The following is a 27910-nucleotide window of genomic DNA, read 5'->3' on the forward strand; positions in this document are numbered from 1 at the left end:
TTTTTTTCATTTCTAATTTGGATTCATTATAATTTCTAATTTTTTCTAATTCTAATTTCTAATTCATTTCTAATTTTAATTTTTTTATTAGTCCATTTTATTCATTTTCCTTCGTTACAAATATCGGTTCATTCAGTTTCGCCCACAACAATGCACTATTTTGCATTTATGCTATTATAAATGAGAAAGATTACTTGAATTGATTGATTTCCTGTCTACACTCTCATACATACAGTAGCGGAATAATATCCGTAATATGTTAGGTGAAAAATTAATGAAAAATGTACGGAATACATTTATGCTTTTGTTTTAAATATTGTCGATGGCGGTAAGTAATTCTTTTATAAAAACTCATCAGGTTCGCGAGGAGCATCTAGATCCCGATAATGAATTACTGGTCGGTAGTCAGGACCTCCCATCCTAAAACAAAAAGAAAAAAAAATAGTTGTTTGTGCTCATTAGAAAGAAATAGAGGAATATATGTTAGATTTGTGTCTGTGTGTGTGTGGGAGAGAGAGCGAGGAGGAAATGCCTTGAAGGTAATTAGGGGAAAAGTATTGCTTTAGTTGTATGAGAATCTAGTTGTATCTATCTGTATTCTAGTTGTATGAGTAACTTTATGTTAATCAGTTGTACTCTCAATACAGTACAACAAAGCAGAAAAGGTGGTGAGAATTGCACTTCCTGTTTGATTTTTGTTCAATTTATCGTTTTTATATTTATTGCATGAATACCTTCTCACAGGAAGACATGAGAATAAACACAAACAACAACAGTTTATTGTATGTTGGAAAGTATCGCTTGCTTACCTAGCGAATTCGGACCATATTACATGGGATCATCAAAAAGAGTCTTATTCAGCTGCAATGTATAATTAGTGTGTTGGATGAATTCTACACATCAATCATGTCTAGAAAAAGCTGTCATTGAAATTCGGCATATCCAAGTCACTATATGCTACGATCGGTCGTCGAGGGTCCGCTCCCGTGTCTCTGTGAGCAAGCCGCAAAATCAATGTCAACCACAAGAGCAGCGCAAAAAAGGTGGCAAGTTGGCCGTTGGTAGAAGGTTTTATGACCAATGGAACAATTGTCATTTTACGTATCGTAATCCAAAAAGGGGAAAAGAATAAAAAGAAAAAAAAAACGTATATGCACAATCAGTGATGATGGCGGAAAAGCTTAATTTTAAGATGTTTTTAAATTAAATTAGGATGTGCCGATGATACTCCCTAAGATTGAAAAAAAAATGCAAAAAAGCAATTTAAACTAACCTTCCTCCACGGCCAAATCCTGCTCGTCCACGAGGATTTGGGGCCATCATTGATGCGGCAGCGTATGAAGCATACATGGGTGCATAGCTATGGGACATTCCAAAGGGTTGGTTGCGATATCTATAAAAGGAGGATGTATTTTAGAAAGCCAGTGACAAATAACAACTAACATATGTTTACACTTCAAAACACTACTTACCCTCCTGCACCGACGCTTGCATTAGCAGTAGCCGATGTTGCACCCTCAGATCCAGGTTTCTTGGCATTACCTGGATGTTCTGGCAGCTGAGGTCGCTTTGAATCTTTGAGATAGTTGTTGAAGTATTCTACTTCCTTGCGCACTTCTTCTACCTTTTCCGCGTGTTTGTTGAAAATGTGTTTACGTACAAAATCTGGACCTTTGAATTTTTTCCCTGACAAAGGACATAACCACTTATCCTTCGCTAACTCCTGAGTGTTTGCAGTGATAAACTTTTCCACTTCCGCTTCGGCATCCTTTGCACCGAGCTTTTTCATATCGGTCTCGTCTATATCGACCATTCTGGTAAGGAAGGAAGCCATTTTACCTTCAAATGTGCGAATATATTCCTGAATTTCGTTGCTCATCACTTTGCTCTGTGAGGGTGGTCCACGGGCGTGAATAATTCCGCATCGATTAGGCATTTCGTCTTCGTACGGATATTCACAATGGTTGTAGAAATCGACCGAATGCACAATCCGCAAATACAAGATCAATCGATCGAGCACTTCTATCAACTGAGGATCGCGCTCAATTAACTCGCCCTCCGAAACCTTTTTGCTGTCTTCCGACAAACCTAGCAGCTCCTCTTCTTCTGCCGATGCTTCTTCGATCAAATAATCGGTAATGTTTTGCAGTACTGGATTTTTTGATTGCAAACCAAATGATTCTTCAGGCTGAACTTCTGATCCATTTTTATCTCCAGCTTCTCCAGTGCCAGATGCAGCTGTCGGAGTTTCTTTCCACAATCCCCATTTGTCGTCCAGGTTGTGAGCTATCTTTGCACCGAGCTTAATATCACTGCGCACAACAGTTTTGTGACAGGTGATACCGTTTACCGGGCGCACTCGTCGACTTAGATCTTTGTTGACTATTGCGCCCAGTTCACAATCTCTTAGACGAATGTTGTTCAAGTTCCAACAAATTTCCTTGATGTTTACTTCGCGCTTGAACGTTACCCAACCTCGTCGGAACCAGCGACGTTCCAGCAGAGGATCTGCGATTGCTACGCGAAGAAATCCGTTGTAGCGACGACACATAGCCTCCACTTCCGCCTTCGTGATGGACGGAGCCAAATTTCGTAGGAAAATTGAACTCGTGCGATGCAGTGCTCGCGATCCACCATCTGCAGGATCTTTCGCCAAATCAATAGTTTCTGCTTTAGAATCGCCTTCCTGTTGTGATTTTTTATCACTATTCTCTTTGTTTTCATCGTTTACGGGGTCAGAACTATTCTTGTCTTTCGTGGTTTCTTCAAACTCATTCTGTTCCTTGTTCTGGTCGGCATTATCATCTCTATCATCAGCCGTGTTTAGATCTTCCGCGTCGCATACTGGTTTGCCTTCATCTACTTCCTTATCTCGATTAATGTTATCCATCGTATCTGCCGAATCTGATTTTTTTTCCTCTTCTGGGATTCGCATAATTTCTTCATCTTCATTATCCTCTTTGTTCATACGCTCATCTTTTTCTTCCTCCGATTCACTGGAAGACGATGAAGACGATGATGATGAACTTGAACCAGAATCAGACCGACTTCGTTTCTTACGATCTTCAGATTCATGTTTGTGTGCTTCATGTTCCACTTCGTCAATTTCTTTCTCGCTTTTTTGTGCATCATTCGATTTGCTCTTGTCACCATTTTCATTTCCATCGTCCATGGATTTGGATAGTTCCTCTTTGATTTTAGAATTGCCATTTCTTGCATCTTCTTCAGACTGTGGCACACTGAGCTCATCTGTTTCTGTCTCTTGTTTAGAAGAGTCTTCCTCCATTTTGACGGCTAATTCTTTAGCCGTTGCATCCACCTTCGATTCGGTTTTAACTTTTTCCTCGTTTAGTGTAGCGGGCGTTCGAGCTGCCGCTTCAACTACCGAAGGCTTTATATCCAGCACTTTTAAATCTTCTTCAGTGCCTCCCTCCAGTTTAATAACCACCGTATCAAGCAAACGAAGCAACGCGTCGGTATTGGAAGCATCGACAGAAACTTTTCCGATTTCTTTAGACTTGAGTAATTCTAAGAATACTTCACACCGACGCTGATGAGTAAACATAATCGTTAGTGTTATGAATTCCATCATACGGTACAAGAATAAAATTACCTTCAAAAATGACAGCTGTTCTTCCTTTCGCTTTTGCGATTCTTCTGGATGATATTTGATCTTAAACCTGTAAAAAGTCGTGATATAAACATATAAATATAAGCGCAATTCCAAGATCATCAATATACATAAAATATAGTTCCAGAATAGAAATGCATTTGTAGATATACTGTAAATGCAAATGCTATTATGTATAACGACAAAAATACCTAAATCTCAGCGAAAAACGTCATACTAAAAATATCCTAGTTGACGTATCTCACGCATGTATCTCATTTCAATATTCAAAAGTGAAAAAGAATAAATATATTGAAATTTAAGTGCTATCACCATAATGAGATTCGCGATATTTTGAACGAAACAATCAAAACACGCCCTGAACCGCAGTGGATACATATCAATGTTTTTTTTTCGCGAAATTCATTCAAGCAAGATGCTGATTGTGTTTATTTAATTATCGTTTGTAGAAATAGAAGATGCATAATAAAGCCAACTCTTCCTTATTTTTCTTCTTTTTAGTACGGGTTTCCAGCATTTCATTGCTGGGTATGAGTTATTAATGAAGTAGCTGTTTGTTTCATACACATAATGTTAAAATAGTAAATACCTCTTTTCGTTCGAATTTGTTTTGCTTATATCATTTGTTTGCAGTTATCCACGTAGCAGTAGAATTATTGAACGCGTAGTTATTCGGCGTTATACATATATTGATTTCGAGATTTGCATTGTAATTCGCGGAGGTATGAAGCTAATGTAGTCAAAAAAGAACACCGGCATTGCTCGCCTGTGTTAGATCGCATATTTCGGAACCCTATATCATATCGAAAGCCATACTTTGACGAGTTTAAATCATTCGCGGCGGCGGAACAAACGTAATCTACTTGCTGAACTGATAACTAGAGCATTCGCACTTGCGATTTAGGTTGAAGGATGAAGACAACGATTACGCTGGTCGAAAGTTATGTGCAATACAAGCCACTGCATAGTTTCCCGAGATTGAGCATTACTTTGGATAGATTGCTGCATGCAATCCACAAAGAAGATTGTTAAATTATTGCCTCATTCAAGTAATGGCCAATTCCTTACAGAAAACTATGCATTGCATGCCTGATGCACTCACTATCGATGACCAATAATCAACGCTGTTAAGGAAAAAATATGATTAGAAATATATATATCCATGTATATATATACAAGTAAATATTACAAACATTTAATATTTAGCAGCACATAATTAACACATTAATGCAATTGACATTTTTCATCATGGTAAATCGTATGGAGCATAACACGCCGATTGTAAAAATGTATGAAGCAATCGAAGGTTACACTACCAATTGATCAAATATGAGACACCTGAAAGTATAGCATACCATTCTTCGTCCTTGTGTGCAACGAAAAATTCGTTCATCTGCTGTCGCCTAAACTCAAGTTTATACTCGTTGTACTTTGTTATTGCGTCAGAGTCGGAGATCGAATCATCCTGTGTGGCGAGGAACTGCTTCAACGTCATCATGCACGGCTGTGTTTGCATATCTCCTGATACTACCGGTTCCCTGCAATTTAATACACATTACTGTACACATTTTGCAAAACTGGTCGAATTTGCACGATTACCTTTGATGTGTAGCATGTTGATGGCCATAAGGACCGACAGTTGGATGCATTCCAAAGTGATCATGTGCGTAACCGTACATTCCATAGCCGTCATGTGCTAAAATAAAATAGAAAATAACAACAAGAACAATTGCTCAAGTCAGTTGTGTCCGTCGAAACAAATCGTTTGATAGCACACAATACTACACAGATCTAATGATATTAAATTGATAGGATAATCAATACATGGTTTGAATATTTAACTAAGTGGGAAGGTTATTAGACGAATCTTCCTAGACTGTTGGTTAGATCCGTGCTGCCGTAACGATTGTGGATGATAATCGTTTCTTCATATGCCATGAGCATAATCTTTTCTTTTAGCCAGCTTTAATATTTTGATTTTTTTTTCTTCTACATATTAGCAAATATGCCTCACGATTCGCGAAATTTTAATTTTACCTCCAAATCTATGTCGACCTTCGTCACCCCATGTATCGCCACGCATACGTTTTACCGTGGGCCCTTCTCGAGCTGGCGAATAACCCCTATCTCTAGGTGGAGGTCTGTAGTCCCGGTAATCCTGTCGGGGCCGAACACTAAAAAAAGGCAAGTAGGTAATAATTGATTCTGTAACCAATGCGACAGTTTACTATACCGATCAGGCCAATCGTCTCTGCCTCTTGAACGATCTGGTCGGTCGGCACCGCGTCCGTAGCTATCTCCGCCACCACCAGCGCTGCGTTCGCCGCGAAACTTGTCACGACGTTTCCGGTCGTATTCATCATCTGAGTCTCCCATTTTGTTGAGATGATGTAGTTGTTACACCGAGTTGGCTTTCGCTACAGCGAAATTGGGCGCAAATGCTGTAAAGATAGTATAGAAGGTTCAAGAACACAACACATAACCTCAAAAACAATGCATTACACCATGTATTTATAGCTCGCACACAAAGATAGACAATTGGCATTTTAATTTCATCTAAATCGTGTTTGCCAGATGCGATAAAAAAACGTAAACATTATCAACAAAGACTGAGCATTTATAAATTCTGTTCAGTATATAGAATCAAATAGAAAGTGTATGTCAAACACAGCGTCGCTAAGTTGGGCTTCAACTCTCCATTTTTCCGACTCTACGGTTCAACATGTTAATCAAGGAAAAAACTTACACAAGAAATTCTTCACACCGTTGGTCGATTTTTTAAAACAAAAAAACGAGTTATACGCGGGCTTGGATAAAAAATTAATATTCCCAAAGTGAGTCAAAATTCACCGGCGTCACCACATACCACAAAATACACAGACAGATGGAATGACAGGGCATTGAAGCAGGTATTTTCCAAATAACAAAAAAAAAACTCTTTTTGACCAAGATAAACAGGGTACGCGGTACCGTCTCTACAGGCAGAGTGACCAGAACTTAATATTTTTTTGTCTAACACTTCATACACTTTGGAATATCAGGTGGTCTCGTCCAAGGTGTTATAAATGACAACATTATCTAAATACATTATCCTTGGTCTCGTCCCATACAAATTGACAACTAATTTCGAAATCAAAAAAATCTCCTTTTGACAGAATGGGTGAAGTGAATTTCCATAGGAACCGTTCGCTTTGTTCTTAGCAATACATACGTAGTACACATTGGTGTCCTCATCGACGGCATTATTTTGATCCAAAAATGGAGTTTAATTAGTTCAGATTTGGTTTAGCTTACAGTAACATATATTTTGAGTGCTTTTTAAGGTATTTCAGTGCAAATAACGAAGGTTCTAAGATTGTTTGTGTGTAAGGCAAGTCGTCAGAAAGCTTGTTTGGGGAAATGTTTTCACCCATGCTGTCAAAAAGTGACGTTCAACTTTTGCTATAAAAAACAGGCTATGAGACCACCTGATATTCATACACTTTGCTCTGCTCCATCGGCTGCGATTTTATCCAAGGTGGATTTAAAAATACCAGGTGGTGGACACTAGTGCATTTTGACAAATCGTCACTTGACGTAAGGTCCCCAGGATTCAAACTTTGTTTACATTTAATAAATTTGTTCAAATAATTTATCTACCCCATTTTTCGATTAAATACCCAAGTGCCACAAATCCACTAAACGACCACTAAACGGCTTCTAAACGACTCAAGCACTCTACCTAAATATAGAAAGACTTCGTTTAGCAGACGGCAAACGACTCATGCATTCTAAAAATAGCAAAAAAGCTGGTGGCGCCATCTGTTTGTGGGATACCCAACCAGTTGAGCTTCATCGCTTGGAGGAAAGCTTTCTCATTTCCTCTGTACTGTTGTATGGTTTCGCATTTAAGTTATGCATCGCTAGAACTAGAACGGCGATACGATTGTTTAAATACTAAACTCCAACGGAAACCACCAGCACTGTAGCAAGTGAGATTTGAGTAATGGTCGTTGGTGTTGATACCCACGTATCTGACCACACGACCATTCATATAGATTTTTGCTCAGAAAGTTAGAAGGCTCATAATAGGTCATAATAAGAAGAAACTTGTCGAAACATATTGCAAGAAAAGGATAGCAATATAATGATTAGTTTTAATACGCCATCTATTGATCAAACCAATGAAGCTGTAGAGCTTTCATTTTTTTTCTATGGATATTCAATTTTCCAGTCGTTTAAGCTTAATCTGTGGCGCTTGGGTACTCACATGATTTTACATTTTGTGCATAAACAAATCATCAAATCTTTTGTTCATATATCTCAATTTTTCGATAAAATCAATAGACACACAAAAATGCACATAATAACAAAGAAATCTGTTCTATTTGTTAAGCTTTGTGTGCGGAAACCAACGGTTTTAAAATGACGTAAAGTCCCTCAACTATAGCGACCCCCCAAAGGCCCTTATCCACCACCTGATATTTTTATTCCACCTTGGATTTTATCGGAAGGCCTGTCAAAATTTTATATGAGATTTGACAGATAACGTCGGACGTGCGATTTCGTCGTACGACGGAATCAAAATTTTTTGATATTGTCGGACGCCGCATCCGATTTTATATGTCAAACTAAATGTGTGGTGTTTTGTAGGAACAATCTTAACCTAATTTTTCACAATCGTTATATTATTAAAATCATTCAAATAATTGCAATACTATACGAAAAAGTGTTTGACAGCACGTGCGATAAAATCGCATGCGATGAAGCACAGACACGGCCCTAAAGCGTAAAATATAGCCAACATGGGTGAAAATTTTAATGTCTAACCGTTGACATAGACATAGAGCGACAACGTCACGCGACAAAAAATTGCTAAATTTAGCAAACAGAGCTTTTTGTTTCGCGCGATATTTCTGCTTGTTCCGAAACAATCGAATTATCCAGTTTGTTTATGAGCCAGACTTATTCAAAACTCTAATAAGTAAATATGAACACATTTTAACTTGTTTTTTTGTTTTTAAACATTTTTAAGCATGTAGGTTGACTGACTCGAATTGAGCTACAGCAGAACGTCGATTATCCTGGCAGTTCGGGACCGGGCGGATGCCGGTTAATCGATTTTTACGGATAATGGTTCAAGAAATGTCAAATTCATATAAAATTGTAAAATTTACTGGTTTTACTAAAAAATCACCTTAAATCAATCAATTGATCACTGATAGAATAGTTTTTAAATCAATAACAATAGATTTAACAATTGGTTTTCATCAAAAATGAAATTAAAAAATATCACTAGACTCTAGATAGCTCCATAACACATGTTTTTACAAAGCTGATCATCGCAGAAAAAGTTCGCCACGATTGGCCAACTGTCAAATTCATGCGCACGGTTAAGCCGCCCGTCGGTTAATCCATCCCCGGATAATCGACGTTCTACTGTACTTTGTTCTACACAGAGAGAAATTTGATAGCGTTTTTTACGCTATCATACAATGCCGTCTCTATTGAACCGTTGGCATGTTTAAATGCTAAACCACAATGGGAACCACCGGTACACAAGCAAGTGAGAATAGAGTATCGGTCGATAATGTTGATACCTACGCATCTGATCACAGGATCACTCTTATAGATTTTTGCTTGAAAAGTTAGAAGGGGATATATATCAACTTTAGATGAAGCTATTCGACACACACTGCAAGAAAAGGGCAACTGACAACAGTTATAAAACGCCATCTATTGAGCAAATCAGCCAAGCTATGGAGCTTTCTTTTTTCTATGGATACAGGCAGAATTCAATAGTTGTCGATTAAACGGGTTTTGAACGGTTCAAGCTCTTAACCTAAAAGGAATATAAATCCAAAAATACATGAAGCGCGTTTCTGCAGACGCGTGCAAACGCGTATAACAGTTCCGCAAAGATTCCCAGCATGAGCATCTCTGCGTTTCCGCAGTAGCGCGTTCGAATGACATTTCATTTTTATGGCTAGATTGTTATGGCCGAAAATACACGACGCGAGGTTTCCTCGAAACCACGATCAAACTCGTATAACTCGGTAGTCAATCCAGTATATAAATCAAACGTCATTCGATCTCGCTATCGAGGAAACTCAGAAATGCTCGTGGTGGGTATCTCTGCTGAATGGCGAGCGAGATTGCAGGCAGATATGAAAACTGAAATGTTCTACTGTTATACGAGGCTACCGCGGCCGAGGAAACCTCGCGTCATGTATTTTCGGCCTAACATAACGATTTACTGGTTTGAAAATCGGTATTCGACATGCTCGTTTCCGATTTGCTCTGGAGAGGTTTTTTTTTCTGTCAAATTGTATGCAGCGATTTTAATTTATTGCTTCTTTATTGACTTAACAACTGTTGTCCGTCAAGGCCTTTACCACTATTGGACTTGATTTTCAGTGACTTTCGTGAACGTGAAATTTTGTTTTTTTGCTATATTTGATTGAATATTAATCGGAATATTACTCATCGTACACCAACACATAGGAAATTGAATTACCCAGCTATTGAAACTATAAAACAAGCTTTATTATTTATTATTTTAAATTAAATGCGTTTTTATCATTCCCCGATCACCATTATTTTTCACTGCGAACAAAGCTTGAAATTCTGAGTGGAGCGAAATGCATGTCATATTATTGAAGCGGTTCAAGTTTACCGTTTCAATCGGGCAAAAAATTTAACGTTTTACTCTCTGAACCCGCCATGCAATTGACATTGATTTGCGAGGGCGCGCGAGGGCTCGCACGCCATACAAGTTCACCGCCCCAGAGCCCTCGCATTAAAGAGCTTGCGAGCCTTGGTAGTTTTTTCACACCTAGTTTTAGCAGTTATAATTATAGCACCTCGAGAGCAGGTATAACAGTGCGATTTGTAGCATACTAAACACCTGAATTTTGACATTTTAGTTTTCAAAAATCCACAAAAATTTAAATGGTAATCTTTTCGCCAAATAGTACCGCACAAAATATAATTCTTGAATAAAAATCAACGATTTTTTAAAAATACCATAAGATTTCGAGTACATGAAATCTTTCGCAACCCTCGCATTGTTTGACGGGATTGTTTGACGGGAATGTTCTGTCTTTTCGGAAAATTATTTCACCGTGAAAAATGTCAACGGATTAAATCCATATAGTTAAACGATAAGTTTCTTACATTATTTTGAAACAAATCAATATAATGTGAATAATACAATTTAAATATATTTTTAATAATATGCTACAATAAAATTTTACGTTATTATTTAACATTTTTTTTATTCAATTAATTAATAAATAAATTAATAATTAAATAATATTTATCTGCTATTATATTGCATAAGTTTATTAATACATTTTTGAATGATGTAACATTAATTAAATGGAAATTAATTTAAATGATCCTCCAGAGTCCTACGTATGGATGATATGGTCCTAACGTGTCTTGTTTGAATTCCTGTATTGTTTTTTTATTTAAGCTTTAATTTCTCGCCGAAAGAGCGACTAAATTCGCCAGATTTTAATGTAATAATAACTTTTCAACGTTTCACTAGGCGATTTCACGTTCACTTCGTCTGTAAAGCGGCCTTTAAGACGTGACTTTTCTTTCGCCTACATCAGCGGTTGGCAAACTTTGCGACCGAAAGAGCCAAATTCTACAAAAATATAGGAAGGGTTTCACGTGAAGAGTCAAATATATAAACCAAGAGCATAATTGTGTGATATTTCTATGAAATATATGAACGTTCAGGCACCGCTATTTCGAAATCAATGAGCCGCATGTGACTCGCGAGCCGTACTTTGCCGATCGCTGACTTACACTATTAATTGTTGAGAAAATTCTTTCCACTGGAGCAGCGCTACCAGGAAGACAAATTTAATTATGTACATCGGAATATAATGAGTTAATCCATTCCAGTGATTCTCTCGTTATACGAAAAACTCGTAAAGCGGGAGGCTTTTTTCTATACAAATTGTAAAAAATTGTTCGAACACCACAAATACGCTGGTATAAATGACATTCACGCATTTTCAAATATGAATAATGTATTTATAATACTAGTTATTGAGATATATTTTTAGTTCAGTATTTCTTTGGCATTATCATTGATTCATTTGCTTGATTTGTGATCGCTTGTTTAGTTTTTTTTCTTTGAAAAACTCATTTCAAAATGATTTTTTATTAGCTTGTGCCCGTACCTAATAGATTTGTTTCCTAAAATATGCCAATTTCACAACTTTAAACAAAACAATTATTTGTAAATATTTTGCAGCACAACTATGATCATTAAGGATTGTTATAAATCTATTGGCATCAAATTTAACGAAACTCCTCCAAGTGGCAGAAATTGGGAGGAGAAACTCTCGCCTACATGAACAAGGATATTAAGAAAATAATCGTGCAAAAAACACTCGTCAACATCACACTATCGCACTCGACACACTTTTGAGAGTGACACGTTTTCTTCATAGTTTTATATGAAATGATTAGTATCGAATCTCTCTTTTGCCAAACTAAAAATCAAAAGTAAAGAAATGCTCAATGCTAACCGATCGTGATCTTAATTTCACATCGGCTCCGATGAACTTACCAGAAACACAAATGGTATTGCTCGTTATGCGAGATTTTATTCGTTGAAGGAGGTAGTGGTAGATTTATTCGGTTTGCAAAAAACTGTTTACAAGGGGTGCTCGTTATGAAGGATACCTCTGTAAATGAATAATTTCATTCTAGTAGCAAGGCATTCTAGTGACATAATTTTGATTTCCTTAAAAACGTGCACCCAACGTTTTACTACTGGAATTAATTCCTTGTTTAGTTTAGTTTAGTGTTTATTAATCGATAAAGTATAAAGCCCTCTCGAGTAAAGTTTTGTTTACAATATACATTAGATAACGAAAAGAACATTTATATATTGTTATTGTTGGACGCGATGGACACTTAAACGTGAAGTCAGTTCTGCTATCGTCATTCCAGGCTCATAGAGATCGACAGCTGAATTTAGTAGACGGCACATACAAAGAAAGGTGTTTATGGGCGAGAGATTTAATGGTTGTTCGGATTTCAGCGACTGCCAGCATTGCCCGGCGACGAAGTATTCTGGCAGGAACATAGAGGTGAATCATCGAAAGCAGCTCGGGACAGTCGATGGATGTGAGAAATGCCAGCCTGGCGTGCTCAACACGTTCGGCGAGGGGCGGGATCCCAAGCAGCAAACACCTAGTCCTGTAGTCGAGATGACACGGCCAATCACGAAGGGCGAAGCATGTGTTCCAATTCTAATACGCTTAACAATAATTTGTTTTACCAACGTCGATTGATCAAACAACTGATATTCCTCAAATTTAACTATTGTAGGTAACTTACAGGGCTTTACAGTCCAATAAACAAATGTTCTTCTCTCTTAATGATCTCAATTTGGAAAACACACGTTTGTTCAATCGAATTGTTTGACGTTTGTTTTTTTGAAGTCGACAATTATTTAAATCATGTGGAGAGTGTAAAAAACGGGATTGGATACAACACCCAGGAAAATCATTTTATAAGTTTACAAATCAATGCAAAAGATGTGAGAAGTACATAAAACAATACGCATTGGAATTTGCGAAGAAAAACAAACAGGGGATTTAGCAGTTTCGTCTCTGTGTCAGTGTAGTAAGCGAATCGTTATAGAGATGGCGCTAGTGTTTAACGTATTTTCATTTGAAATAAGGAGGCAACTTTTGAAGCTCATTTTGTTCGAAGTGTCACGTTGGTTTGTCGGTGCTCTAATGGCTTTTTGTTGTCATGTTCGACAAGTGTATGACAATTTAATTTTAATCGAACTAGCCCAGAACATAAAAAACGGGACAAAACGATATTTTTACGGATTCGTCGGGACATAAAATTTCCGGTAAAAACGGGACTGTCCCTTTAAAGGCAGTACGTCTGGTCGGCCTATCCAGTAACTAACATTGTTTCTACTCAACGAGATTTAACGATAAGGGAAATTATTTTGCATTTATCAATTTACACGGCAAATCAGTACAATTCGCTCAAAGAACTGTCAATTGGGTATCTCGGAGACTACCTGTATTCGGGATTCCGGACTAGTGATAGGAAAAATGAAGTTTTTGTCGGAATCGTTCTCGGAAAGTCGTTTTGGAAAGTTTTCTGGAATCGATTCCCGATAGTAGGTCCGGAATCAGTTTCCGAAATCGATCCCGGAATCTACTCTGGAAGCGGCTCTGGAATCGGAATCGGCTCCGGAATCAGAATCGGCTCTGGAGTCAACTCTGGAATTGGCTCCGAAGTCAACTCCAGAATTGGCTCCGGAATCGGCACCGGAATCGGCACCGGAATCGAATCAGGATTCGGAATCGATTCCAACATCGGAATCAGATGCGGAATTGATTGAAATCTGGTACCGAACGAGTTCAGTTCCTGATGGGGCCGGTTTAAACGGCGCTCCGATATATTTGGTAGAGAGCCTCACGCATGACAAGTTTTTCGTATAACGAGTGTGTTACTGGAACGAAATAAATTCGTTATGTTAGGGTCCACTGTAATTATTTCCAATACTTTACACCGATACTACACGATATACAGAGTAGGTGAGCGTAAGTTCGTTCACCTCGACTGGGCTGAGGCACGCTACGTTTCTATAGATTATTTTGTTTTCTGAATAAAAAAACAAGTTTTAATTTATATTTTAGATCAGCTTCGACCTAGAGTTTCCGAGATTTTGCGTTATTGCACATCACCGCTGATATTGAGATGATGGTTTAGGCAGTTCCGCTAGCTACGTAAACAATATGTTCGGGAGTTCAACCTCCCTGCCTTCTACGCTGCGTCTACGTTGCTCCATCCGGCTTAAAATATAATACACTAATGCTAACGCTGATTGTTGTTGTGCTATAATACTGATTGTCTAACTAACATTTCGGTGTATTTACACAAGGGGGGAACACCCTGATACAAAATTCACGTCCTTTTTTAATTCGCAATGTAGATCCAATCAATATTAATTTCTTCTATAAATCATTGCAAATGTACTTCGAAAGCAAAACTACTAGCATTCATGACACACAAAGTTGTGCGTGATTCATTTCACATTCGGTAATGAACTTTTGTTGCATTGATTGATTATCAAATTGTGTGTGTAGTGAAATAAGACTAAACACATCAAGTCCATTTATTCTAGTTTGAAATTAATTGTATGAACTGAAAATAGAGCGTTAGTTCAATAATAAGCTTAGCTCAGTAGTGCATCGCAAGCAATACGGTGATTGAATTATTGACTGAAAACTTCAGCAATCAATCAATCCATCAAACCCTTATAATAATGAAAAGCTTGGTAAGGCTCCTTACTTCCATCCTAGCACACACACTGTTGAAGGTCATTATGCCGGAAGTACAATGAATGTATGGGGAAGAGGTAAACAAGCTATAGGATTTTGTGTGGCACTAAGGCGACATGAAAACAGATCCGCGAATGAATCACCTGCTAATGCTTAGTTTGACTCTTTGCTTGTTCTACTGATGACGGGCCTGTATAGAGCATTGCTCGTAAATTGTCTTTACATCGCAGCCACTGCAGGGAAAGCGGATCAACACTTCCAGTTTCCACTCCATCGATATCGTCAGTAAATCAGTATCGTCAGTCAAATGATTTAAATGCAGCTGCTGAAATTAATTACACACGATGGCATTTAATATTGTGTGATAAGAATCTGCCATACACGAATGAACTATGTACGGTGATCAGATTCCCTTCCATAGAGACGAGCAAGACTTTCCATGCGAAACAACGTTTATATTGAAGGAACCTTTAATGTATACCACAAAATAGCATTTATAAAATTTATAAATAACAAATATCACTTAATAGGGTCATGTAACAAAGTTCGTCTGGTAAAATGTATCATACTATTTTAAACATTTTCATACCATGTTTATTAAAAAAAGCGAATTTATTCATGACTTAAAATATTTATTTCATAACTTAGATTTATTTTTAGATTTTAATAATCTTTATAACTTAGATTTTCAATACGAACTCAAATAATTTCACAAGCACATCTATTTAATTTTCTTTAATTTTCGTGTTGTTGTGCTAGAATAGAAAACCGTCCCTTGTTAATTATCATGTGGCAGCTTAATACAAAAAAGCTCTTCCGGTAGTGATCGTCTAACATCGTCGTCTATATGACTGAGCGGAGCTGCGCTGAATTCTTAGCAAAGGAGAATTTGAACAAGAAAACGTCAGCATACTACCCCCACCAATTCAAAAAAAAAAAAAAACAACGTGAGCGTAACCCATCTGCGAGTCGCGAAGATCAACTTTGCGATCGCGTAGGCACGAGCAGCAGTGAGCGTAGAGCTCAGATTGAGAAGCAGCGAATCTTGTTTATATTGTATTACTTGTTCGGCCGTGTTTGTTAGTTAAAGCTGGAGACCCGTTTCACCAGGACGCGTCGAGAGCGAGTGTTCTCGAGAACGGAAACTGTTCGACCGTGTTTTATTACAAGGTGTTCTTGATTGCGCCGAATCAAATTAGTGTGTTGTATTTAACTGTGAATAAAACCACCAAAAAGCTATACGTCGGTACAGTGCAACGATCTATCCAGTCTCAAAATGCGTGACCCAAGGTCGTGCTTTCGAAAATTCCAAATTTGGAGTATAGCGGTGCTGCTGTTACACATATGCTCCGCTCAACAGTATACTGGAGTTAAATGTAAAGTGTTGTTTAAGTCGTTTGTAAACGCTTACTCATAAAAATTAAGGTTTATTAACAATTAGATTTTTACTTCATTCATTTTTACTTTTGGCAAAGTGTAAAGTTTATTAAATATCTTACAATGTTTGTTGTGTGTCTTTAAAGTGTCTGTTAAAAAAGCTGAAAAAGTAAAAATGGTTGTAAAAAAATTACACTGTAACCACCTCGATCGTGAACAGCGCCGATGCGTTTCATCAAGGTCACGTTGGGCTCCCCTCCTTCAAAATAAAGCTTTGATGCTGCTTTTACGCAATATTTCCAAATAATACCCTTTGTCGCGATTGGAAGAGTTTAACTATCCAGTTGGGTTCGTCGCTTAGCCGGTAATTTAGCTTCTGTGTTCACCCGGTGTAGGTATCGAGCTGGCTTTGAACGATGTTCACAAATTCATACCGTGTTCAGAGATGCTCTCTGTCTGCATATGATTTGCCGGATGCGTCACACAAATGGCTATATTGTATCATACAATTTTGAAACTATCATGATCGATGCAAGGACGACAAGTATAACTGTGAACCGGTTACAGATGGCAGTACCAGCATGACACAATACCATATCTCAGAATGTCCCGAGTTCACTGGAAAGGCAGTGCTCATTAAGCTTGTTTCGCAGGTCAGAAAAAAAACATAAAAAGGGTATAAAAAGGGTATGCGGAAAGTCCTGTGATTCATTCAGTCACAGTGGGATGCGTTGTGAACGTACCACTTTGGTTGACTCGATCAGTGCCTTTTATCGTGAAAGTGATGCTCGTTTACTATACGAATCTTGCAAAAGAAGGTTACGACACCTGCGACTCGTGGTGGACTTTGACATTCAAATGATGTTGAGTTGATGTAAGGTTGATGATTTTTTGTAGTATATCTAACCATGCCATCACTGAATATGGTCAACTAACAACAAAGATGATATCTAAATAACCGTACATGTTGCATGCGGTTTACTCATAAAATGTCCTCTGTTTTGGCAGTAAAATCCTGTATCGTTGTGTTGCAAAAGAGATTATAAATCGACAGACATGTCGTATTTACTCTCTTTCATGATAGCTTTTTCATATCTACTGTAGGTTCGCGATAATTGCCCACATTCTTATCTGTATCCTTTTGCCTACACGCTACTATCCACGGAAGGTAATAAATTTTTGATAAAGCGTTGCAACATGTCTTTGTTTTTAGAAAACCTATTGACGCCGCACACTAATAAACATGATGATGAATGAATGGATAGATGATTGTTTGCTGAAGAAATGTGATAAGATAATTACTCCAAGCAATACATCAATACCATCTTCCTCTTTGCTTGAATTATTTTTCTTTTCGCATGAAAATACAGTCCGTTAAACTGCCATGGAGTAACGAAAAAAAAACCCTCACCACATAGGAAACTATGCAGATCGCACCTAATGTAACGCAAAGGGAATTACTATTCCGCGCTGTAGCACGGCTGCTGACCAAAAATCAAGTACCTTTTGATAAGATAAACTTCAAGAGCGATGGGCTTGTTTTTGTATTGAAAAGGAATGTGCGGTAAGTAGCTAGACGTATGAGTGATGTTACGGTGTGAAAAAGTCCATATGTCGTAAATGTCAAGTGGTTATAATTGTGAAGTGAAAAGTGGTAGTTTTACATGAAATAGTTGATGTACGAATCTTTGAAAAACAAATCTTACTATGCTTATTACTTTTGTTTGATTTATAGGATGGTTTAGTGATGGTGCGATTGATATTTAGTTACAAAGATGGTTATAATATTATGCTAATATTTTAATTTATATTATTATTTAGAAGCAATTGTTTCTGTAGAGTTCGGACATAACGGGTTTAATAAAATTAACGACTTATATTAAAACTTTAACTTAAATTATATAAAAAGATCATTTTTTAAATTTACTATACGTATTACTTAATAAATCAAGAGTGTATCCATTACTCATTTCGGGAGTTCCAAGAGGCTCAATTGTTTCAAGAGCTGATTATCATTCTACTTAAAACGTCGTTCATAAATTCAGCATGTGCGGAATCTGCCCTTGGCATCATACGTATCTATCCTCGAAGTGGGTGGTTCTTGATACAGCAGATGCAGTGGAGGAAAGTTTAATAAGTATGTTTTTATCAGCTCGTAAAGCCGTTATCAGTCTCCGACGATTACGGCTCTGCACCCTTTTCGAGGGATTACTGCTTTTAACTTGATAGCATACTCATCAGTATTGCTCAGTCTGCCAATACACCTTGTACAGAAAGTGTGTTACAATTATTCTTGCCAGAGCTTGCCATCGATAGATCATCTGACTAAGTGTTAGAATGATTTATTAAAAGTATTTAATAGGTGTTTGGTTTTGATTGTTAAAACAAAAATTTCAAGAAGATGGTCGATACATCTAAAGGTTTGTGTGAAATGTGTTGGAGTGAATCTTTAAAAGTTAGTTACACTTTAGTTGATTGGGATTAGACGGCAATTTGTACATAACAACAGGACAGTAGAAACATGTAGCTTCTATAGAAAATCAAATCTGCCAAGTAGTCTTTAAATCTATTCCATTGCTCGTATGAAACGACACGAACATTCACCCATCATTTACTATCTCAGTTGTTAACAGACACGAGAACATGAACCATTTAATTGCCCAACAAAAGATAACTTTCGTCGAGCAGTTGGAGTACAGGAACGGTTGAAACATTTGAGCAGTACGAATCTTGAGTTTACCTATTTAATATAGAGCTGAATGTATTGGAGACACAAATGAAAGCAAAGTGTAGAATAGAGGAATCGTTGTCAACAGACACAGTAGCTACATGTGAACAGATTGCGAGATACGTAACACTAGGTAGGATTGAAATTTGTAAAGTGCGACACACCCAAATGCAAAATAGTTGAGATGTGCTGTACTTGAGATCGATGAACAATGTTCCGATAAGTGCTGCAGACATATGAGAGTATTGACCGGCCAGTGAACCTTGCTTGTGCAATGATCTCAGAAATCTGAATATCTTTCGAAAGGCTGGATATGTTTTTATTAGTGGGAAGCTTGTACCAACGGCAGGAAAAATCTTGCAGAACTGGTTCATCTCAGTAAAAAGCAATAATTATGGTAATGTTTACTTTACGCTACAGTTGGCGAGCACAGGATGTATCTGATCGATTCACGTGATTGAGCGATATTAATAGGATGTTCTTGCCGATGCCCACACTCGATTGTCTCATTGACGCAGAGCATGGTGGAAACAGTTTATACATCACTTCAATGATACTGCTTTAACAATCATTAACATTGCTAAACTACGACCACACATCGTTGAGTAGTATGGAATCATAGCGAACATGTGTTCTACCAGGAGTGTAGTGTATAGCGTGTAGTGTGGATATAAAAGAAGTACTTGAAAAAGTTTTATAGAGACATTTCTTATTTCGATATTCTATTGCGACGGTCTCGTGGTACAGTCGTAAACTCGAACGACTCAATAACATGCCCGTCATGGGTTCAAACCGAGAATGCGCCGTTCCTCCGTTGCATGAACTGACTATCCGGGTGCGTGGTACTGAATAAGCCTCGAAAGCCTATATGGGCCGGTATGGCAGCGCAGGACGTTACGCCAAACAGAAGAAGAAGAAGATTGTCTCGTTGTATAAATAGGATCTGAATAAGACAACAGATAATAACACCAATAGTAAGTTAAACTAGTCACCTGTGACGCTCTAGTTAGTATGTGATTCAATTATCAATGAGTTCGTACATATGAACGCCGATAAGAACGTTATCACCAGATCTCACTTGTTGGGTCCATTGTCTTTATCAATAGTACCTTATTAAACGATAAGATCCATCGGAATTTTTACAGTATTTTTTGTTCAACCCCTACTCAAAGGTCGGTTCATTGTTTATGATGACAGTGAATTAGGTAATTGTGATCGTATTGTAAAGCTAATGATCAATCTATACACGGGTAACACGTCAATCGATCACTGTCAGAGGCTAGGTTGAAGCGATAATTGCAACCAATAGGACGCCTGAATAACAGTTTATGTTGTACAGTCTGCTCGACGCTTTGTCTGTGGCATTTATTGTTGGTTTTTTGTTTATAAACCATTTAGCAGTGAACTTATCATCTCCTTTACAGAAGAAGCACCAGCTGCTACGCAAGAGGTTGGGGATATCGAAGGAGAACCTAAGGTGATTAAGCAAACAAAACCGGCATCAAAGCTTTTGCATCTGTTTTCGTAGTGCATTATTTAAAATGTTGTGTACAAATTTCAGAAGCTCAAGTATCCCCGAGCCATTCCGTTTATCATCAGCAATGAGTTCTGCGAACGGTTTAACTATTATGGCATGCGAAGTAAGTAACGATCGAGGGCGTTAGAAAACGGTTGCACTAACTAGATGGTTGGATTTTCTTCGGCAGCTGTGCTTGTGCTCTATCTCACCAGGAAGTTGGACTTCGACGATGACACGGCGACGGTGCTGTATCACACTTTCACCACATTGGTGTATTTTATGTGTGTGATCGGTGCGATCATTGCTGACAGTTGGTTGGGCAAATTTCGTACAATACTGTACCTATCGATTGTGTATACGATCGGGAGTGGATGCATCACACTGGGAGCTATCCCTACCTGGGATCTGGATGCACGTGCGATGACCATTGCTGGATTGCTGCTGATCGCTTTCGGCTCTGGTGGCATTAAACCATGTGTTGCCGCGTTCGGGGGCGAGCAATTTAAGCTACCAGAACAGGCGAAATATCTGGCACTATTTTTTTCAATGTTTTACTTTGCGGTAAATTCTGGCTCGTTCGTGTCGACCATGGTAACGCCAATTCTACGGGAAGATGTGAAATGCTTCGACGACGATGATTGTTTCCCTTTAGCATTCGGAGTGCCCGGAGTACTGATGGTGATATCCATTATCATATTCATCATTGGCAAACCACTCTACAAAATATCCGCACCCGCGGGCAATATGTTTGTGAAGGTTTCTAAATGTATTTGGGTTAGTATAACGAGTTTTATGACCTTTTTGTCGTTGTTTGTTTGTCATCCGTTGGTTGTTGTTGTCTTTCCATTTTTGTGTTGTGTCTTGCTGTTGAGTGTTGCTCATTTTATGTTAATTCTTTTTCAACACGTTCAACAGACGGCCATCCGGACGAGATCACGTGAGAAATCCATCAACCCTCGTGAACATTGGTTGGATTACTCTGAAAAGCGCTGGGGACGCCAGCTGGTCGATGAAACACGCATTTTGCTCAACGTACTGAAGTTGTATATTCCGCTGCCAGTGTTTTGGGCGCTTTTCGACCAACAGGGATCACGTTGGACTTTCCAAGCAACCCGCATGGATGGCGATCTGGGTTTTTGGACGATCAAGCCGGATCAAATGCAAGTGATTAATCCTCTGTTGATTTTGGTATTTATTCCACTGTATGAGGTCGCTTTCTACCCGCTGCTGAGTCTAATCGGAATTCGGCGACCGCTACAGAAGCTAACTCTCGGTGGAATATTTGCTGGCTTAGCCTTTGTTATATCGACCATTGTGGAGATTCAGCTGGAATCGACGTATGCCGTGATGCCGAAAGCGGGCGAAGCTCAGTTGCGAATATTCAACGGCATGCCCTGTGACTATCGCATTCAGTCCAACATTCCCGAACACGCCGACTTTACGCTGAAGAGTATGAGCATGTTCGAAGAGAAGTACCTAAATGTGAAAGGAAGCGCTACATACACGTACACACTTTCATCCACTGGCCCTGGACCAAATTGCGCGGTGGCAGAGGAACAGCGCACCTTTGTGGTGGACGAAGAAAAACAGTTGTCGTACTTTATACGCAAACAAGATTCGGGCATCAGTCTTTTGAGATATGAAGATGATACCGAAAAGTCTTCCAAGGGTTACCCCGTGTTCCGCGTGCTCGGGAATACAGCCACTAACCGGACGGTGGTGTTCCGAGACATTGACTCATCCGATGCGTTCGATAGACACAAGAACGGGTCGTATGTATACGATCGGGTGGAATCCTATCCTTCTGATTACGAAATATATGTAGATGGAGAGCTTACATTGACCTACACAATGCGACTTGGCGGTGTGTATGCATTCATCGTAAGCGATACCGATGGCATGGTAAGTAAACTTAGAGGACGAATCCCTTTTTTTAGTAGGTCTTAATATGACACAAAAACTGACGTAAAATGATAATTTCAGAGCACTACCCCTATCATCGTCACCGAACCGAACTCGGTCAACATGCTTTGGCTCATCCCCCAGTATGTGGTAATGACGCTTGGAGAGGTTATGTACTCTATAACGGGACTGGAATTCTCATTCACACAAGCTCCGGAGAGCATGAAATCCGTCCTGCAAGGATGTTGGCAATTAACAGTCGCTGTGGGTAATCTGATTGTGGTTATCGTAGCAGAAGCAAAAATCTTCGATGAACAGAAATGGGAGTTTGTACTGTTTGCTGTGTTGATGTTTGTCGACATGGGTCTGTTTTCTATATTGGCATGGCGTTATAAACAAATTCCACTGAAAAACTATGACGAAGAAGATGATCCAAATGCTACGCTACCCATCGACCAGAAGGAAGAGAGTGGGCTCGATAATCCTGTATTTAAGAAATCAGATGAGTAGAGATGATACATCACTATGATGCCGAAACTATGCAATAGTGTGCGACATAAACCTTATCAAAACGAAAGGCATAACAGTTGCGAGTCAAAATCAAGCTAAGGCGTAGCAACATCGAGGGGGGAGAGAGAGAGATTGAGAGAGAGAAAGAGAGAGAGAGAGAGAGAGAGAGAGCGAGAAGAGAGAGAGAGAGAGAGATTTGATTAATGATTTGGGGTGAAATAATAAATTTTCTATGAAAATTTTTGCTTAATAAATAATTTGTCCGTGCAATGAGTTTTCCTTTGACATCATCATGATTATTATTAATTTTTTATTCTACGCTTGTCTTGATGTTCTTTAAAACAAAGTTCCTTGTACAAAAAAATAAGTTTTACACCATGGCAAAATATATTGCTGGTTTCATGGTGTCTAACAGAAAACGGCGATGGAATTTAACGTTAAATCTTGCGGAATAATGAAAAAATGATTCACTTCTAAAAAAGGCCTAACAATCCATCAAACCTAAAGCTTTTCTAACAAAATTGTGGTTGACGCGTTTATTACTCACAAAGTAAGAATGGTGTAACAATTATATCCTTCTTCCATTACAGCTGTTTTGTCCCCTGCTGAAGCGAATAAACAATCTGGTATGAATGCAGTATACTTATTCCTACCTCTTGCCCACACTAATCACGTCTTTTATTTCTATCTGTCCAGCACACTCAGCTCGCTCTGTGGATGGTGGCGTACCTTCGGCGGACAGCAATATTATAAATCTCGCAATCACACCATTTGCACGTGGCCAAGGATTTTCCGCAGCTAAAGGAAGAAATCTAGGTTTTGCGAACGATGCTTCTCTAAACGCAATTCCCGCGGGCATTAACAATGAGCTTACAAATGTAGATGCGCGAGGATCAACGCCGCAACCGAACACAGTGCTGCGGGATAGCTACGGAAATCCTGTGACACCGTTTACTGACCTAGCAAAACCGGAACTGGATTCAGTTGGTTTTCGAACAAATGTGAATCGAGACTCAAACCTTCAGCCATCATCAAGTCAAGTCGCCAAAGTTGGGCAATATAACTTCAAAGTTCCTAGTTACGCGTCTGGCATAATAGAGCCTGTTGCGCAACCAAACTATGGGCTACTGCCACCAAACCCGGTTCCTAGTACGGTACAGGCAGTGCCACCGAGTGGAACGAAGGGCGCAGGGCCTCTTAACACGCAGCAACAGTTTTTACCAAATGCAAAGATCCCTAATATCGAGGAAGGAAAGATTCTCTTCGCCCAGAAACCAGTCAATGGACTATTGCCCCCTTTGTTTCCGGATCAATTACCGCCGGTGTATGATGTCAAGGTAGGCACGGAACGGTCGCCAATTTTTGCACGCGATCCATTCGATGGTTCATTGACACCGTCATCTCTGCCATCTACGCGAAAACCAAACACACCGATAGCATCCGATAATGCAGTAGGATTCAAAACCGACGTCAATCAGCAGACAAACTTTCCGCAACCAGGCTTGCCGACAGGAATTCGATTTTCGGGATCTACCACTACTGCTTCTTCCATCTTTCCTACTGTCTCTACTGGAAAACCTGTGGTACAAAAGTACAACGGAGGATTCGGTGGACCAGCCGGATTTCTTGGTAACCAGCAGAATATTGGTACAGCTTATACATCAACTGTGAGACCGATTCTGTCTCAACCTGTCCCCTCCGCTGCACAACCACAGCCACCACGTCCACAGCCCGTATTTACGACCCAAAACAGCTTCCCAACAACAGCAAGGCCAGATACGAAACCTACAATTCAAAAATATATGGGCAGCTTTGGGGGAGCTCCTGGATTCTTGGGCAATCAAGCGAACATAGGCACAGCTTACACAAAAGATCCACAAACGTTCCCCGTTTCCAGTACCGTTGCTCCCGTTCAGCAGTTTCCGCCTGTGCAGCACGTTGGATCCACTCATCCTGCTCCAGTTGCTTCTACCCCTGTCAACAGCGTTCCGGGACGACCTCAAGCTCCGATTGTGCCACCAACGCCTAGCACATTCAATGTGCCATTCAATGCAAATCCCGCTAGCCAAGGATCAGGCGTTAGACCGGTGGTGCCCTCGACATTTATCGCGAATCAGCATCCGGTGAAACCAATACCCGTAACGAACAGCTTTAACGGTGGAAATAAGTTTACGGGAAGCTTCGGTGGTGCACCGGGTATTTTGGGTAATCAGCAACGTCCTGGAACTAATGTTAATCCGGACGGTACCGTATTTTCACCCGTCCAATCACAAACAGGCCAAAAACATCAGCATCAACAGCAACCTTTAAATCAGCAGTTCCAACAATCGAAACCAATCACAGAGACATTTACCGGTAGCTTTGGTGGACCACCCGGCGTACTGCGTCCGTTTGATAATACTAAGGGGTAATGTGGTTATCTATTATCAAGAGGATCGAAAATGTAGTTTTCCAAAATGGTAAGCTGGTAAAATTTGATAATTGCTTATTGCTGAAAGTATTACATGAGCAGATCTTCAATGATCGTTTTCTACAAGAAAAGTCGCATCATTTTACTATAGTACGTACTATATTCTCTAAGAGTAAAGAATGATTATATCATTATTGAACCCTGCATTTAAAAGGTGCAAATTTTCATCATATTACTCCACGAAATTATTATAAAATAAATAAAAGTAATAGTCAAAAAATTAAATACCATAGTAATTGAATTGTTGGACCATTGTACAGGTAAACTAGTTTTATAAACCATCGGTAATATGACTAGATAAAAACTTATAAAAGTATTAGCAAATCGTATTTCAAATATAGTAGAGACTGTGGTCGTTTATCTGGAGGGTGTGGATTTTTGTGTTTATTTATAGGCTGCGAGGCTTCATAATGTAAGGATTCATTAAATTTTCAATAACCTTCTGAGACTTTAACATAAACATTTACGTATCAAAATAAATTAACCGACTTATCGGATCGGATGCGATTCCATCCCAAGGACATTGCTTGGGGGACTGTTAATCGGATGCTATTTCTTGTTAATGGACACCCAGCTTATTTCAAATTTATTGTTTATTATTCAAATTTCATGTTATTCAAACTTATTTATTTCAAATTGAAACGTTATTTTTTAGAATATTGTTTCTTAAAAACTTTAATTTGAAATAATAAACGATCTAGATTTTAAAAATTAAGGAAACCTTAACTTTTGACATGTAATATATGTTTCGAGGTTCTAGATGTCCTAGGGAAGGTACAGGAAGTACATAACTTTTTGCGATCGCGGGCCACTTGGTTGCCAGTCAATCCATTTTCACGGATAATGACTATGAAATGTGAAATTCATATAAAAATTTTAAATTTCATCGGTTTTACTCACAATTCTCCATGTTGTGGACATGTTTTTTTGTAAACTTTGTTCAATTATTTCCAATGTAATTTAAAAAATATGAGCTTAATTTATAATGAGTTCACATTTTGCTTTCCTCATTAATTATGTTTAATAGCTATTTGCTGAGTTTTAGATCTGATGTTTAGATCTTTATTCTCCAGGATGTTCGGTCCCTGGCTGCAGCCTCCCATCCATGTAGATCCACCCAATCTCCGACAGGTCTCGTTTCACCTGATCCAGCCATCGAGTTCGCTGTGCTTCCCTGCGCCTTATACCAAGAATCCGGCATCCTCATGACATGCACCAGCCATGGTATCCTGCCAGCCTTCGCTACCATCAGGATGCTCGGTTCGCCGCACAGCTCAGCAAGCTCGTGGATCATCCTTCTCCTAAACGCTCCATGCTCGAACACACCGCCAAAGATGGTCCGGAGGATGTATCGCTCAAACACGCCCAGAGCGTTTGCATCCTCCGCTCGAATGGTCCAAGACTCATGTCCATAGAGAACCAGCGGGCGATATATCTCACATTTCGTACGAGTTCGAAGTCTTCTCGATCTCAGCAGTCGTTAAGCCCATAGTATTCACCATTCCCCTGCACAATGCGTCTCCGGAATTCGCTGCTGTTGTCGTTGTCCGAAGTAACGACCGTCCCAAAATAGCAGAACTCTTTAACTACCTCGAGATTGTTGCCGTCAAATAATACACTCTTTTCTAGATGGTTTATGTCTCCGGCAAGCAGGTTCTTCGTCGCATTGATTCTTAATCGTAAGTCGGGTGTACGTCTCACACACCTTCGCTGTCGTCTTACCGATGATTTCGATGTTATCCGCGAAGCCAACAAATTGGAGAGACCGGTAGAGGATCGTGCCCCAATGCTGCTTTGATGCTTTAACATTCTGCCACCTTTCAATGTTGTTTTGATGCTTTAACATTCTGCCACCTAAAATTCCTAGACTTTTACATTTACTTTTCACACGTCATTGATGTCCTGGTAGCAAGCACATTTTTACTATAGGCCGGATTATTTCTTTTCCCTTCGCTATTTTAATACATAGTTGCTACTCGTTTTCTTCCATCGCTTTCTGGATGAACGTTGATAATTTGTCCCAATGGCCATTTCATCGGAGGTATATTTTTTTCTTTGATTACAAAAATTCGTGATTGTTCTTCATCCATTTCGTTCTGCCTTGTAATTGTTATAAATATTCAGTATGCTAAAGATCCCAAAAATGTTGTACACGTTCTTGCCCTTCACGCCAGTCATTCTTTCGATTTTCTGGTACATTACGCCAATCCAAGCTAGGAATTCCTTGTAAATGTGATTCAGTTAAAAAATGTCCCGGTGTAAGGGCTTCTTCATATGTGGGCTCATCAGAAATTTCAATTTGATCGATATTATTCGATTTCATTTGTGGCCAATCTACTTCTTGCTGTATTGTCCTTTCAGGACCCTGCAACCATAGAGAATCGCCGATGAGTTCTTCTACTGAACACTCACGAGATATCGAGTCCGCATGATTTTGTACTCCTGGTACGTGTCT

General features: G+C 39.0%; 2 protein-coding genes across 7 annotated transcripts; one reads left to right on the plus strand and one right to left on the minus strand.

Moving 5' to 3' along the window:
- Positions 1–84: 84 nt before the first annotated feature.
- LOC120900313 (serrate RNA effector molecule homolog) lies at positions 85–6533 on the minus strand. Of its 3 annotated transcripts, none has more exons than XR_005739184.1 (10): positions 6378–6533; positions 5865–6048; positions 5669–5805; positions 5231–5327; positions 4987–5169; positions 3614–3680; positions 1473–3550; positions 1274–1393; positions 810–992; positions 85–420 (listed from the first exon to the last, which is right to left on the minus strand). XR_005739184.1 is itself a non-coding variant. In XM_040307135.1 (9 exons), the coding sequence occupies exons 2-9, from the start codon at positions 6005–6007 to the stop codon at positions 342–344; spliced, it is 2904 nt and encodes a 967-aa protein (XP_040163069.1). In that variant the 5' UTR covers positions 6008–6074; positions 6378–6533; the 3' UTR covers positions 85–341. The 3 variants fall into 3 exon arrangements, 1 of the variants encoding a protein (XP_040163069.1); XR_005739183.1 differs by having other exon boundaries at positions 5865–6072; XM_040307135.1 differs by lacking the exon at positions 810–992 and having other exon boundaries at positions 5865–6074.
- A 9479-nt stretch (positions 6534–16012) lies between these two features.
- Positions 16013–25821, plus strand: LOC120901383 (peptide transporter family 1-like). Of its 4 annotated transcripts, XM_040309289.1 has the most exons (7): positions 16216–16325; positions 17697–17890; positions 20479–20531; positions 20616–20694; positions 20761–21347; positions 21489–22475; positions 22557–23275. In XM_040309289.1, the coding sequence occupies exons 2-7, from the start codon at positions 17884–17886 to the stop codon at positions 22983–22985; spliced, it is 2142 nt and encodes a 713-aa protein (XP_040165223.1). In that variant the 5' UTR covers positions 16216–16325; positions 17697–17883; the 3' UTR covers positions 22986–23275. The 4 variants fall into 4 exon arrangements, with proteins under 4 accessions (XP_040165224.1, XP_040165223.1, XP_040165225.1 ...); XM_040309288.1 differs by lacking the exons at positions 16216–16325; positions 17697–17890 and adding an exon at positions 18279–18746 and having other exon boundaries at positions 22557–23133; XM_040309291.1 differs by lacking the exons at positions 20479–20531; positions 20616–20694; positions 20761–21347; positions 21489–22475; positions 22557–23275 and adding exons at positions 23576–23611; positions 23682–25821.
- The last annotated feature ends 2089 nt before the right edge of the window (positions 25822–27910 follow it).

The sequence above is a fragment of the Anopheles arabiensis genome, chromosome 3 (assembly GCF_016920715.1).
Source record: "Anopheles arabiensis isolate DONGOLA chromosome 3, AaraD3, whole genome shotgun sequence".
In the NCBI taxonomy this organism is placed as follows: Eukaryota; Metazoa; Arthropoda; class Insecta; order Diptera; family Culicidae; genus Anopheles; species Anopheles arabiensis.

Excerpts from the sequence above, each read along its gene's own strand:
- LOC120900313 (XM_040307135.1), bottom strand. The coding sequence starts at position 6,007 with ATGGGAGACTCAGATGATGAATACGACCGGAAACGTCGTGACAAGTTT. Across the intron at positions 5,806-5,864 it reads AGAGACGATTGGCCTGATCG|TGTTCGGCCCCGACAGGATT; the intron begins GTATAGTAAACT and ends GCCTTTTTTTAG. Across the intron at positions 421-1,273 it reads GGATTTGGCCGTGGAGGAAG|GATGGGAGGTCCTGACTACC; the intron begins GTTAGTTTAAAT and ends TTTTTGTTTTAG.
- LOC120901383 (XM_040309288.1), top strand. Across the intron at positions 20,532-20,615 it reads ATATCGAAGGAGAACCTAAG|AAGCTCAAGTATCCCCGAGC; the intron begins GTGATTAAGCAA and ends TACAAATTTCAG. Across the intron at positions 22,476-22,556 it reads TAAGCGATACCGATGGCATG|AGCACTACCCCTATCATCGT; the intron begins GTAAGTAAACTT and ends TGATAATTTCAG.